The sequence below is a fragment of the Plodia interpunctella genome, chromosome 1, assembly GCF_027563975.2.
Source record: "Plodia interpunctella isolate USDA-ARS_2022_Savannah chromosome 1, ilPloInte3.2, whole genome shotgun sequence".
NCBI lineage: Eukaryota > Metazoa > Arthropoda > Insecta > Lepidoptera > Pyralidae > Plodia > Plodia interpunctella.
The window spans coordinates 2,662,515-2,677,545 of NC_071294.1; the positions used below are offsets into that span (position 1 = coordinate 2,662,515).

General features: G+C 39.9%; 2 protein-coding genes across 2 annotated transcripts in view; one reads left to right on the forward strand and one right to left on the reverse strand.

Annotated features, from left to right (window-relative positions):
* Positions 1-6,266, forward strand: part of LOC128675358 (tribbles homolog 2-like) — a 32,163-nt gene extending 25,897 nt beyond the window's left edge. The window contains exons 4-5 of the mRNA XM_053754751.2: positions 3,534-3,725; positions 4,424-6,266. Coding sequence (XP_053610726.1) covers positions 3,534-3,725; positions 4,424-4,688 — 457 coding nt within the window. The 3' untranslated portion in view covers positions 4,689-6,266. The remainder of the gene's footprint in view (positions 1-3,533; positions 3,726-4,423) is intronic.
* A 979-nt stretch (positions 6,267-7,245) lies between these two features.
* Positions 7,246-14,616, reverse strand: ND-51 (NADH dehydrogenase (ubiquinone) 51 kDa subunit). The gene is made up of 9 exons (XM_053754626.1): positions 14,468-14,616; positions 14,110-14,325; positions 13,716-13,861; positions 12,881-13,027; positions 12,099-12,329; positions 11,322-11,554; positions 10,452-10,655; positions 9,854-9,921; positions 7,246-8,884 (listed from the first exon to the last, which is right to left on the reverse strand). The coding sequence occupies exons 1-9, from the start codon at positions 14,523-14,525 to the stop codon at positions 8,745-8,747; spliced, it is 1,443 nt and encodes a 480-aa protein (XP_053610601.1). The 5' UTR covers positions 14,526-14,616; the 3' UTR covers positions 7,246-8,744.
* Between the last annotated feature and the right edge of the window lie 415 nt (positions 14,617-15,031).

Below are 15,031 nucleotides of genomic sequence, written 5' to 3' on the forward strand. Positions count from 1 at the left end.
CGTATCCAATATACATTTTAAAAACCCACCTAACTGTCTTCTTATAAAATTCGAGTTATGGGTTATCGTTTCACTTTGCCCAGTCCAGTGTGCAGCGGCAGTAGCAGCGGTGCGATTGCAAAACGTTGCTGAGGTCGCGCTTTCTTCGTTCGCGACGCCGCGCGGAGAAATTGTTGCGACACCCGCCCGTACACCGACCCCGCGTTAGAAAGTCGACCGCTCACCGGATTTAACACGACGCCACGTAACGGTGTAATTGCAACCATTCAACATGGAGATCGATGTGGATTCTGGTACTTTTTGCGGACGCATTCTGAGCACTTTCTTCGTTATGCAATGGTCGCGTAATAGGCGCGCGGGTCATCGAACGGGATCGTTTGTTTCGTAAATGAGTCTGAGCGTGCGTCAAGATGGAGATGGTCGTGCGCAATTGGCCAATTGCTCACAGTGTGTTTGCGCAACGGGCTCTGGAGTGGCGCCCGTTCCGCAGTCCGCGCGTTGCAACACGGGATTATTTCGGCGGCGGCGCTTGGACCGCCGCCCGGACTTGCAACATGCCATAACGCAACGCACCTCATAATCCGTGCCATTGTGACACACAGCTGCTAAATGCGGCCCTAGTGCATTGCGCTACTTGACCTGATCTAGCTCCAGCCGAAGATACGTCCCTGACTATAATAACTGGTAATGATAATGGCCCGCTTCATAGCGTGCAGAGTGCAGCCGATCAAACGTTGTCGCTGCATTCGATTTAAAACTAAAACAATTTTGCAACCGATGTTCACATTAGTGTTTTCGCAAGCGGCCCAGCGCTCGGTTTCAAAACTGAGTTCGACTTGCGTTATCGCTACTCCGATAAAGCGAACAGTGTCGCTGCCTATGCGGTTTTGAGACCTAAATTCAGGAACCTATGTACACAGTTCGCACAGTATATCGCGGACGTTTAGTCACTAATAAGGCAAATTTCTCAATTTTCGCAACGCGCTGTTTGCCCTCAGCCGCCGTAAACCCATTAGTTAACACAGATAAGCCGAAAAGCCTCGCTCTGTGATAAGTTATCAATCGAATTTCATAAAGCATCCGCTGCGAGTGATTGCACAATGCGTATAATTGGGTATGGTCGGGATGGTTTCCCAACCTATCCCGGCGGCATCTCCGCGGTGAAGCAACGCGTTGCGACACCGCGTGTCCCTACAATGCGGGTTACGAAAACCTATGACTAACCGTAACTACAGTTCACTATACCATAGGGCTCTTAAGATACGCGGTGGTGAACTTCGACCATTCATATCTGACACTGGCCCGCCGCAAACTTTCGCAATGTCTATCATCGCTTGTAGAGGCTTTGTGAATGACTATATGCAGCGCGTCCTATCAGTTACGCAAGTCATGCGAGTGATACAACTCGAGCAGGAAGTGCATGTGTGCTGCATCTGACTGCCATTGTTAGTTACGAAACTGTCAGGGTTGAGTTTAGTAATGGCGGCGGTTGCAAAACCCGCGCATCCCGCTAATTGTGGCGATCTCCCACACGCTACACGTAATCAACACGATCGATATTGTGATTTCATTTATTTGACCGCAATAAAGCCTCTGTAAACACACTAGGCATTTCTACAACTTGTGTTGTACCAAGTGTTGCAGCTAGCGCCGCAGTTTACAAACGTGTTATTTCAACGACGTTCGTAATACAGTTGCGAAGTAAACGTGAGTGAGTTTGGTAACGCACGCAGTACAGATTTGGGCGTGAATTCTGGGTTGGGATTAGAAGGCTGCGTGCGAATAGCGGCTATAGCGCCATAGTCCCGCGTATGCGTAATGTCAAATTGCGTAAATTGACAGTTGTCCTTTCGCTGCGCCCGCGCCGGTCCCGCGCCCGAGACACCGCGAGAATCCTTCGAGGCCGCCGCTCGGAAATCCGGCCAACCTTCCGACTGCGTTACGACACCGTATAACTTATTTACAAGTTGCGAAATTTGAATCGATTGCAACTGCAGACATCGCACTTTAGCCTTGCCGCTGTAGGGATTTAATTAGGATCAGTTGCGCAGTCGGCGAGACCTAAACGGATACGAGGACGCCCTCCAGACCAACCGCTCACTGATGGATTACAAAAAGGTCCGGGCGCAGTTGTAGGCTGCAGCTGACGTCACGCGTTTCGTCAACTAGTTCCCACAGTGGATCTCTTGCTACAAACCGATTAACGGACACGTGCATCGCCACGCACGACCCGCGCCCTCACAGTTATGTTTGTCCACTGACGAACGTCTGCCGCACGCCTTATTTCCATTCAAAGCATTCTAGTGTCGATATCGCTGCTGATTCACTAACGGTATCGACTCGCGTTAATAATTCACTCGGCACTGACAGAGTTGCAACAGCCTTAACGAGAGTAACCTTTAGGAACACCGCTCCATATTGTCACGATCTGATCACTTATAATTTAATGATAAATAACGTTATCAACTAAAACATCTAGTATGTGCGCTGAGTTATTGCAACGCATTAAAGTTCACTTTCGCATGGATCTCCTGAGCGTCGGTCGTCATATTCATCGATAGTGCTGTCCGTCCACAGACTATTTGTCAAACGACAGAGACCTCAACTCTGTTTTGCAACTAAGCTATAAGCAAACTTGATATTTATTGCCTCCACCTTACGGAATACGTACGCATGACAACATTTCTACATTACAAAAATTCCTTGGAATGTAACTACTCACAATAAATAGGACTCCAGATATAAATAGCTACCCTATTAAAACTCATCAGCCCACGGTTCCAGTATAAGTATTATTAAAAGACTAAAAATATCCCACCAATATGCATTAATGCCCGTCGATTCTGCTGCATCGAACCGCCCATCGCGCACCTGCCTCGCCTTAACCTCTATTTTACTTTATTTCTTTTTAATTTTTCTGAAAAAAATACACGTCAATTTGTAAATGCGTGCACTCTGCATCTGCAATCCTCCCATGTTGTTTGGGAAACATGTAAATTGGAAATTGAAAAGTCCCGTTGGACGTTGGGTCGGTGGTTTATTTACATTCAATCATACCGGTGTACTGTTTCGGGCTATGCATTCAATGCATTTCGAAACGATGCGGCGGACGGCTGTGAAACACGAGGCGAACATGCTGCGCCTGCGCCCAAAGCCAACGTGACGAAACAAAACCTATTGCGTCACGGAGCAGCTTTATGGAGAACCTATGTAATTATTTACATGACATTGTTACATATGCGACCAATTGCGAAGCCTTTCGCAATATTCGTGCTATCCCACCTGAGTTTAATATTATGCTCTCTAACGCTAATTACCTGCACGCGGATTGTTAATAGCTCCCGGACAAAGCTTTGTGTACAAAGGAATGCATTACGGATGAGCGCATATATATCACGACGTATAATATGTAATGGACGGCGATTTATATGGGTCAGCGCTCGCGGCATACGCTTTTGACCTGTGCCCTTCACTAAGATTAATCAATGCAAATAAATTGGCACACAATTTAAAGTCTCTCTCTTTTGTTTCAGGACGACGTTAAAATTAGAATCGCTGGAAGATGCCGTCGTTCTCGACGATCCTGAGGAAGACCTCCTTCAAGACAAGAGGGGATGTCCCGCTTACGTGTCGCCGGAAATCTTAAGAGCTCATAGAACGTACTCTGGGAGAGCCGCCGATATGTGGTCGCTCGGAGTCATCCTCTACACCATGCTCGTTGGGAGGTGTGTACTATGACAATCTATGTACCATACCTACTATCTATGATAATCTGTATGATAAAGACGGTAAAATTTAGGTCAATGGCAATTAAACACGCATAAATAATGCGAGGGGGCGTCTTCACCTGCTAGCGTGGGACTTACCGTTTTAGAGGATCGCAAGGGTCGCGGCGACCGTTGGGACACCGAGGGATGATCACCTGTCGGCCGTTACGCGCCAACGGCCAACAATTATATCACCCACATAAATGAAATAGTGAAATCTTCGCCGCACCTGCCTACATGTGGCGAAGACGTTGCTATCCCGCCCCGGCGCACCTGCTGTTCGCGTTTCGTCCTTTGTTTTCTTTTTTACCCCCGGGCACCCGTAATTTATATTCCAAATTCGGGATTTCGCCGCAATCGCCGGCATCACCTGTCGCCGGAAGGGTTCCTCCGTACCTGAGTTTTTGTTTCGGGCATCTGCTCCTCCAAATGACAATCGGATCGCTCATTAATTGGAACTGTGCTTTGTAAAAACTCAACAATTTTGTGGAGCCGATTCCCGATGTTGGTTTTAATGGTCTATCTTATCGAATGCGATAAGTGTTTTCGAATTTCGTGCAGTATACCCAGCTTTATTTGAAGACCAATTTGTGCACGTGACCGTCATCGATCAAGTTAACGAGGAAGCAATCTAAGTAAAGGTTTGTTTGTTGCAGGTATCCGTTCAACGATTCGGAGCACGCGTCATTGTTCGCGAAGATCTCGCGGGGTTACTTTGTGGTGCCGGAATGTTTATCGTCACGGGGGAAGTGCCTGATCCGGTCGCTGCTGCGGCGCGAGGCGTGCGAGCGGCTGAGCGCGCGCGACGTGCTGCGGCACCCGTGGCTGGCGCGCGACCCGCGCAACGAGCTGCCGCCGCGCGCCGCCGCCTCGCACGACCGCCTCGTGCCGGACCTCGACATCGACCTAGACTGCATCTAATCCCAACACTAGCCTCCGACCGACGAAGCATTTCACTATTTATGATTTTGTTGATTTTAAAAGTTGCATACGGACGACGGTCAGTCGTCTGAAGTGCAGCTCCCGGTGCTGGCATCGGTCTACCAGTTTCGACGTCCAGGCTCCTCGCAATGGACGCAAATGAATTTGTTAAGTCGATCCGGCCTAACCCGTAGCTTGCGGTTGCGCTCACTGAAATAGTCCATTACGTAACCGATATCGATGCCGCGTGTTCAAAATATTTCAGTAGTGACCCGAAGCCAAATAAAGGTCTCCCTGGAGATTTGTCTTAGATTAAGGCCCCGGTAGTCGCGCGGCGGCTGGCCCGCCCCGCGATCCTTATTTATGTGTGAGCTGGACGACAATACTAGCCGCGCTCCGCGGATTTTATTGGCGGTCAGGCTTTACGAGCTGTGGTGTAGTCGTAATGTTTATAATGACAGAATAAGTGAGACTGATATCGCGTTCTTGTGATTTATCCTCGGAAACGATAGCGATCCAACTGTTGTGAATGGGGGCCGCGGTCCTCGGGACAGGGCCCACAGGCTTGTCTCGCGGCCCGCTCGACCCGACAGCTACAAGTTATTTATTAAAAGCGTTAACTATTACCTTAAATCCTCTTAAGCTAATGTAATCATATCAATTTCACAACAATATAAATGGGTATATTGCATTGAAATTGTCGCAGTAGTGTTAGGTAAATTACCTATGTATATTTTGTATTTATATAAAAGTAAAGTTATATTGAGTAATTGTGATCTCCACCGATGTTATTTAGCGATAACTTGATTGCCATTATGTTGTTTACAGAAGTTATAGACCTTTTGTTGCACAATGTTCAGTTGCTTCCATCATAGAGTTATTTTGATTATATTATTTGGTTATTATTAAATCGTGATTATTTGGCAAATCTACAGAACGAAATTATTATTATGTTATTATTATCAACCAAAATTATATTAAAAATTAAAATTATATACACATCACCATGTACCGAAAATGGTCGTAGATTTGGTCTGTGCCATTTATTTAATTTAAACATAATAATTTATTGTTTGTATCGCGCTGTGTTAGCCGGCACTCTTCTTCCTAATAAAATTAATTATTATTTCCATTTGGTACTTGGTGTTGAGTTTTTATTTTGATTGATTCGAGATCAATTTCGATTTTAGTTTTTATTGATAAATTATTTTTTCAAAATCAAGATAATCGGAAATGTTACCATGTCTAAATTGTTGATTTGTTAACGAATCTTTTTTTTTTCCTTTCAATCATTTTGTTCATTTTCAAACTGTTTGGGATTCCTGGGGATTGTAAAGCGCCGTAAAATTGACTGGTGAAAGTCCGAATCTAAAAAAGTCAATTTTATTGGGCGTTCCCCTTCAATCTTGAAACTGTAGTCAAGTCTTTCAATGATGAAAGCGTATTGTACAATAGTAGCTTACTATGTAATATATAAAATTACTACTTTAATTTATACAAACTGTAAATAGAGCTAAGATAACATAAGGATCAAAAAAGAAAGAATGATAGAGGGAATAAAATAATTTAGAAAAATTACACCTTGCTTTTATTCCGAATCCCAACTTAGCCTAGGCCTGTTTCACCACTTTCTAATCAAATGTTAAATTTTAATCTGACAGACAAACTTACCGCTATATAAATCTGCCTAAGTGATTGGCCAGTTAGACCTATAACAGAAACACATTGTTTCAGATAAACTATCAGATATTTTATCAGCAAGCAGTGAAACAGGCCAGGTAATTGTAATAAAAATAACCATTAAGTCATCGTCAGAACTCTGGCCTTAATTTCTAGTTGAAGACTGAAATTTGTGAAAATTTCACTAAAGAAAATTTAATCTTGCAAATAGGTCTTTAAGTTTCATTATGGTTAAATTATCTTATTCAATTGCCACTTGCGCAATTTTCACGTGCTCCAGTGTATTTAGTACACGTGATAACAATATGCAAATAATTCACACGAATGCGAATTGATATTGCCTTATACACATCTATCACAAGGCCTACTTATAGAATTTAGTTTTTCTTACAATATAGTACTTACATTATATGTATGTAAAATATATAACCAAAAATTACTTTCAACTATTTTAAATTTTGCCTACATGTCTTTTACAAATATTTGAAGATTTCATTTGCTCTTTTACAAATTTTCCTGAAACACCTCAACTCTAACGACATTGATATAAATGGCGGAAACAATAGAACGTAACATAAAACACAGGAAATTCCATATCATCGGATTATGCGATTAAAAAATAAACGTAGGTAAAATCAGAAAAAATGTCATGATTATACTATATTTTATAACACATATGAAAAAAATGTGCTCGCCTCAAAATTGTCTTCAAAATTTGTTTATAATGGTAGTTTTTTAAATATCAATGTGATAAAAAAAAAGACACTATAAGTAGTTGTAGATTTAATTATTGATCAGATAGACGCCAGCAGCAAAGGACCAAAAACAACAAAATCTTTATGAAAATCTATTGCAGTGATTAATAAAAATGCCAGGATTCATTTACACTATTTATTTCTAACACAATTTTATACAAAATTATCTAGTAACACGGCGTAATCACCCGTATCCGTTTAATGGTCATTAGCAATGCGCGGTAAAATTTTACATATCACTATTTTAATCACAAAAATAATACGTATTTCCCCCAAGGTCAGAATATCGTACGAGATGATGTTAATTTCCTCAAAAGTTGCTCGATTTCTTAGCATGATGATAGGTCTGTTGAAAATTTATAATTAGCCATACAAAGGTTCATAGAACATGTATGTTTTCTCGTGATTCTCGTGAAATACCAAGTTAGAATAGTCTCTTTGAAATTAAAAAAAATGCTATTTCTCTTACCATACTTCGACTTCGATATAAATTCTGAAAAGAACTGAACAAATTCGTTTTATCAAACAATAATGTGCAATGTACATGTTTGATCTCTTTTACCGTTTCTTGGAATCCATCGAGTCGAGATTGCTGCTAATATTGTATTAGACAAGTAGTGTTTTACACGAAATATATGACATGAGAATTTGATAACTCGATTGTGGTGTAATTTGATGATCCTAATCTCACTTTCACGATGTCCCTAATTATGCTTTTTACAAGTATTTTACATGTTATATATTATTCATTGTTGCATCATATTAAAAAATATTGTGTACTATACTTCTGTGATATCTATACAATACAAACGTAAACCTGTTTTACTAAACAATCATTGATTCTATATAAATTGCATCAGTTATAAAGAAAAAAATATTTTCATTAAAAAAAGTTTAATAAATAATGTACAGTTAAAATGATTGCTATATTAATTAAATACAAAATGTTGCAGACTAATCACTATAGTAACATTCGTAACAGGTTTCGACGGCGATGGATATTGCTTCATAGAATTTATGCATACATTTAGTATATAGACCAGCGAAATTTGTTGAATTGTTTATGGTTGATTGTTTTTTTTAAATCTACCTTACCGGAAAGCGATGACTTTATAATAATCATCTCAACGCGATCAATAAGATGAAATGATGCGTCTCGCCGCATTTTCATTTTAATATCATTATTTAAAATGTCCGCAATAATGTCCGCGTCATTTCCATTTAGTCGGAAGTTTGCGTTAGGTTTAATGTTCATTACAATACTAGTGACATCAGAATAGTTTGCTTTGTTAAAAACTTCACGTGTAAACGTCGAATTTTGCCATGTGAAATCAATGTGTGCAACGTCAGATGCCTTTAGGCGAATCGAATAAAATCTGACACTAGTGTTAGCAACAACACACTCGATAAAAAGGAAGTTTGACGTTTTAAAAGTTTGGATTTAGCATCATTGATTCACGGTGAAATTTGATGTTCACAAGCGAGTTTTTCGACGAAATCAGTGATTTTTTCAACCGGTACAGTAATGAAAATTGCTCTTCAGTTTTTCTGAACCCCAAAACATGGCAGTTTACGTCTTTTGACCATCGTAGCACGAATGTTCCAGTGGGGTGTAGTGGGGTTAGTATAGTTTCTCAGCCTTGCTGGGCCCGTGGCAGAGCTGGTACTCGCGCATGCGGCGCTCGAGCTCGGGCCGGAAGTGCCGGATGAGGCCCTGCACCGGCCACGCCGCGCCGTCGCCCAGCGCACAGATCGTGTGCCCTGAAAGGTAGATTAGAGTAGTTCACTACTGTTAATGACTGTGACTGTGTTATTGTCGAAATTAAATTATATCAGATCAAACCTATATATTTTAAAATAAAAAAAATAACGAAAATAGTTTCTCAAATTTTATATGAATTATAAAAAAATACGGTATAGCGCCAATTTCAATTTTGTCTTAACAATTTTTTTTCTATATAGAAAAAATATTGTATATATTTTTTTTGTATATACAAAAATAATAAGGAATGAGCCCGTGGTCTGAGAGCCCACTTCTTGAAATTCTATGAAATTATGCTTGGGATTTAGTGAACATTCCAAAAGAATTGTGAAAGTTGGAATTAGATTTTGTGAAAGCCAAATAAGCGAGTTACGATATTTTACGAAGGGCCCTCAGTCCTCATAGTGTCGTCTGAGGGCCCACCTGTATCTCAAAAACTATACATGCTACAAATAAAGTTTTTACCCCAAAATCTAAGGTTTTTCATAACAAAAAAGTATTAAGTAACATATTTATTACAATTTATAGTGTTAACTATACCAATTGTAAAAAGTTCGTGGCTTCGCGCCACTGCAAGTTGCAAAATAAGCGTGGCAGAATTCTATTAATATTATGAACACGAAAGTTTGTGTGCATGTTTGTTACTCTTTCACGCAAAATCTACTGGACGGATTGTTATGAAAATTGGTACAAGGGTAGAATATAACCTGGAATAACATTACGATACTTTTTATCCTGAAATAATATAACCTGGAATAACATTACGATACTTTTTATCCTGAAATTCCTACGGAAGCGAAGCCCCGCAGCTAGTCATAAATAAAGCAATGTTGCACCTTAATTAAATAAGACTTCTAATATACAAAAAAAAATAATAAAAATAAAAATATTTTTTTTTTGTCAGAAATATATGATACCTTACCCTAAACTATCTTTGTTTATTTCTAATATAATTATATAATTCTCACCTTCAATTTGTTTAGAGATCTCCCACAGCATGTCAATTTCTTTAGGCGAAGCGTTACCTTCGACGAATCTAAAAAATAATAAAGCTATTGATAATCAAATTTCACACATTTGAATGTGTATAATGTCCAGATACTGTTCAAAAGTTACCTTGAGATTTCGATAGTTTTTTTTTATCTAGATCGCTTAGAACAAAGCGAGAATACACATTCACAATACAGATGTAATAATATATTATCCCATGCATAATAACTCATTCCTGAATTGCAATCTCTTCTCTTTATTATAATATTAGTATAATAAATAAATATATTAGGACAAATCACACAGATTGAGCTAGCCCCAAAGTATGTTCGATATTTGTGTTATAGGATAGTAACTCAACGCTACTATATTTTATAACAAATACATATATAGATAAACATCCAAGACTTGGGCCAATCAGAAAATGATAATATTCCATGTTGACCTGACCGGGGATCGAACAGAGGCAAGCACTTTACCACTGCGCCACCAAGTATTAGATAAATGAAGGTTTTTTTCAGATAAAAATAGATCCACAATTTATATACAATTATTCACTCATCAAAAAGCCCATACCTGTACATAATCTTGTTCATCCAGGAGACACCTTCCCGGCACGGGGTGCATTGTCCACAGGACTCGTGTTTGTAGAACATGATCAGTCTGGCGATCGCCTTGACGATGTCCGTGGACCGGTCCATCACTATGATGGCGGCTGTGCCTAGAGATGTTTGGGCAGCCACTAGTCCATCGAAATCCATTAGTACTGTTGAGCATACGCTGAAAATATATTCATCGAATGAGTTTAGACGTCGAGGTTCGCTAAAAGATTAGGATAAACTTGACTTGCAGATAGACTAGCTTGGGGCTTCACTCCGGGAAATTCCAATTAAAATGCGGCATTTAAAATTTCATTGAAACCCGCCAGATAGATACAAACTTTCGCATTTATAATATTAGTGGGATACTAAACTAGTAGATCATGTTCATTAGCTTGAATGTCATCTCTTTTTATACATCTAGCGGCCCGTCCCGGTTTCGGTCGGGTAAAAAAATAATAAATTATACCGCTAAACCTTCTTAAGGAATCACTCTATCTATTGGTGAAAACTGCTTGAAAATACGTGCAGTAGTTTTAGAGTTTATTGTGAACAGACAGATGCGGTACAGGACTCTGTTTTATAATGTGTAAGGTTAACAGTAATATTCAAGAAAATTAAGAATTATTTGAGAACCTTATACTTTGGACTTATAGTATGTTACTTAGGATTTTATATCATTAATGATCCTATAATAGTAGCAGCTATAAGGTTAACCCAGACTCCTAATTAATCAGCATGCCTCTCAATGAGAAGGAATAATCAAATGGCAAATAGTCGCATTAGATATTAGAGAGCTAAATAATCACCGGAAGCTTAAAATTTAAAAACTGTCAAGAACGCTTACTCCTTAGGAATGCAAGGCGTGGAGGAGCCCCCGGGGATGATGGCCAGCAGGTTGTCCCAGCCGCCGATGACGCCGCCGGCGTGTCGCTCGATGAGCTCCTTGAGCGGGATGCTCATCTCCTCCTCCACAGTGCAGGGCGTGTTCACGTGCCCCGAGATGTTGAACAGCTTCGTGCCCGAGTTGCGCGCGCGGCCGAACGACGCGAACCACGCGCCTCCGCGACGGCAGATCGTCTACCGGGTTTTATATCGCTTGTATTGTTATGTGGGCACATACTTTTCATACTAAATTTTTTTTAGAAATGTCTACTGGAATTGAGATTGAGTCTAGGACTTTTTTTTGGTTTGAGCAATTGCAATCAGTCTTTCTTGACTATAAACGAATGGGTTGTGTGTGTGAAAATCAAACCTACAATTTGGTGCAGAGCTCCTAGACCACTAGTGCTACCGTGCCTGTCCTCTCACATTTAAGTGTTTAGCAGGTTACTTCTTAAAAAATAGGAAAGCACACTGGGCTCAGCTGTTGAGCTATTTTTTCTTTTCCACTTCACATGGTCTTGGGGATCTCTATATAGATATAAATGTCATCCTTGACGACATCAAAGATCATGGCTGATCAACCAAATTGATTCATCTCTTTTCGTCACTGTTAGCAAGGAATGGCTTGCCCTGAATGGACACTAATTCTTAAATCTTAAGAATACCCTCGACAGAGACCTTTGCCCAATAAGGACACATCACACGCTAAGATAAAAAAATCTTAAATTAAAATTCTCACCGGAGAAACTGCAATAGTCTCCACATTATTAACGGTCGTGGGGCACCCGAACAAGCCAATGTCAGCGGGGAATGGAGGCTTCAACCTCGGCTTGCCCTGCTTGCCCTCGATGGACTCAATGAGGGCGGTCTCCTCGCCGCAGATGTAGGCTCCGGCGCCGCGGTGGACAAACACATCGAAGTCGTAGCCTGAACCGCAAGCGTTCTTGCCGATCAAGCCCGCTTGATACGCCTGAAATTAAAATTTTTATGTTAGGCCATATAATTACTTGTATTTATCTAATTTTAGTCAACAGTAAATTGAGCAATGCATGCAACTCTCATGCACAAGCAAATAAAGAAAATTAATATATGTAGAGTGGCTAATTGCAATGTGAACGTTTAAAATTGGGTATGGAAATTCAAATATTTATGTTATCTTTTCAAAATATTTTTATTTGTTAAAAGTTGCATGCTGTTTAAAAATTTAATTACTTCTGTATAATGTGAGTTAAGTTGATTATTTAAATATATTATGTTCATTGATTTTATAATTATTGTAATGTAAAACGTGTTAATTACTGCCTAATGTATTTTACAATAATATATATATATATATATATATATTAATAAGTAATGATGAACATGAAGCAATCATAAGTCAGGACAAATGGACATAACATGACATTAAGAAACACACATATTTGCAACATACCTTAAAAAAAAGACACCACCATAAATAGTTTGTTAATCAGCAACAGCACACCATGCAAAAACCACAAGACAGAAAAAAGACAGCCTTACCTCAGCAATTGCTACTTGAAGATTGCTAGCCTCATTATAGAACTCTCCTCTGATGTAAATGTATGCCGCTTGAGCGCCCATAGCGCGCCCTGCAATCAGGCAGCCTTCCACCAACTTATGTGGATCATGCCTCATGATGTCTCGGTCCTTGAATATGACAAATTCAACACTACTTCACTGAGTAAACTTTGTGCCACTCACCTCAGCAATAGCTACTTGCATATTGCTGGCTTCGTTATAGAATTCTCCTCTTATGTATATATAAGCTGCTATGGCGCCTATAGCTCGACCCGCAATCAAACAGCCTTCAACTAGCTTGTGCGGGTCATGGCGCATGATTTCACGGTCCTTGTTTGGAATACATTGGTTATTATTTGTAATATAAACTAACTACTTTGACGATTTAAAAGATAACTCTGAAAAATGTGGAAAAAATCTTTATCCACTTTCATTTACCACAGATTTGAACTAAGGAATTGTTTTTGATCATTCATTCTTATTCAAAGGGTTTGAAGGCTTCTGAGGAGATTTATCTCCTTAACTTGGGTTAGAGAGGCTCTAGACAGTGGAATTGCTTCAATTGCACTCTTCATAGCTGATAATATGAAATTTCTTCAGCATAATCCCAACATTTGTTCTCTTTTTTCTTGATGTAACTTGGTCTTCCTAATTCTTCATCTTCTATGATATACCATAGAAGGAAAGGTATAAGAAAGAGGGAAAAGATGGCAATGCATTGTATCAAGTTTCCTAACATTGACCCTCTCCTATTTTCAATATGTTTAAGAATGTTTGTGTTGTAATCAATACATGTTTTATATCAAAGTAATCCTACCTTGCAAGTACCAGGTTCTCCTTCATCAGCATTCACTACGAGGTACTTCGGGCGGCCATCTGGAGGTTTGTTCATGAAAGACCACTTCATTCCCGTGGGGAAACCGGCGCCGCCACGACCACGGAGACCAGATGTCTTCAATTCATCTAGATTTGAAAAAAATATATAGGAATGCAATTATAAAGCCTGCATAGTAAATAAAAATTAGATCCTTCAAAGTTTTCCTGATAAAAATTCTGAAAGAAAACTTCCAAAGTCTGCCGTTGCGCTGGCCCCGAGCAACAATGAATTCAATACGGGAAGATGAGAGACAGAGAGAGAAAGAGACAAACAACACTGCATTCTATCTAATATCTCATTAGGACAATTTGGAATGATTATAGAAAATACTCACTGACTATCCAGTCTGTGCCCTTCAAAAGGATCTCCTTAGTCATATACCAGTCGCCGCGGCAAAGCGCGCCTTTCAAGCGCCAGTCATGTCGTCCGTAAAGGTTTGTAAAGACCCTGTCGCAGTCTGCCAGTCCACCAAATTGCGTCTTTGTAGGAGCTTGTGTCTGTTGAGAACGCGCCGGTACATTATTGATGTTCACAACAGGCCCAACAATACCTGAAACAGACGTCAAAATTATATAAGCTGATGGTTGAGCCATTGCGCATTTAAAGTGTTGACACGATATATGAAATAAATCTTCAAAAGCGATATTGTAATTAGTGAACAATCAGACAAATGAAAGGGTAAAATTACGTACCCAAGTAAGGTTTTGGGATATTTGGGCCTTTTATTATTCTAGCCAGCGCACCAGCCATTTTCGTTGACTTGAAAATATTTCCAGTTTCCAGTTCCAGATGAACTGTACTGTCAATGTCACACGTCACGTCACGTCTCCTTCAATTCTCGCCGCAGTTGCCCATTGGAATAAAAATATCAATGTTACCAACCAAAACGTATTAGCTTTCACAAGCCCCCTGTGCAGGCACTGCATCATATACACTTTCATCTATATATATATGGATATATATATATATATATACCTCTTGTTTAGCCAGTAAAGTAATAGAAAAAATGTTTACTTATGTTTATAAGACGACAAACTAGTGTATCCAAATGAGAGAATAACCATGTATTAGTAAGTCGGAGTACCTACTAATTCCATGGGAAGAACATTTCTATAGAACTTCCCGGCCAACTATGATACATACTTTTAGCGTTTTCAGGATGATAATGGGTTATAATTACAGATTTTATAACCCAAATCACCCGTTTTCACCCAGATGGATTGAAATGGGTTTTAACCCACTACCCAACTCTGCCA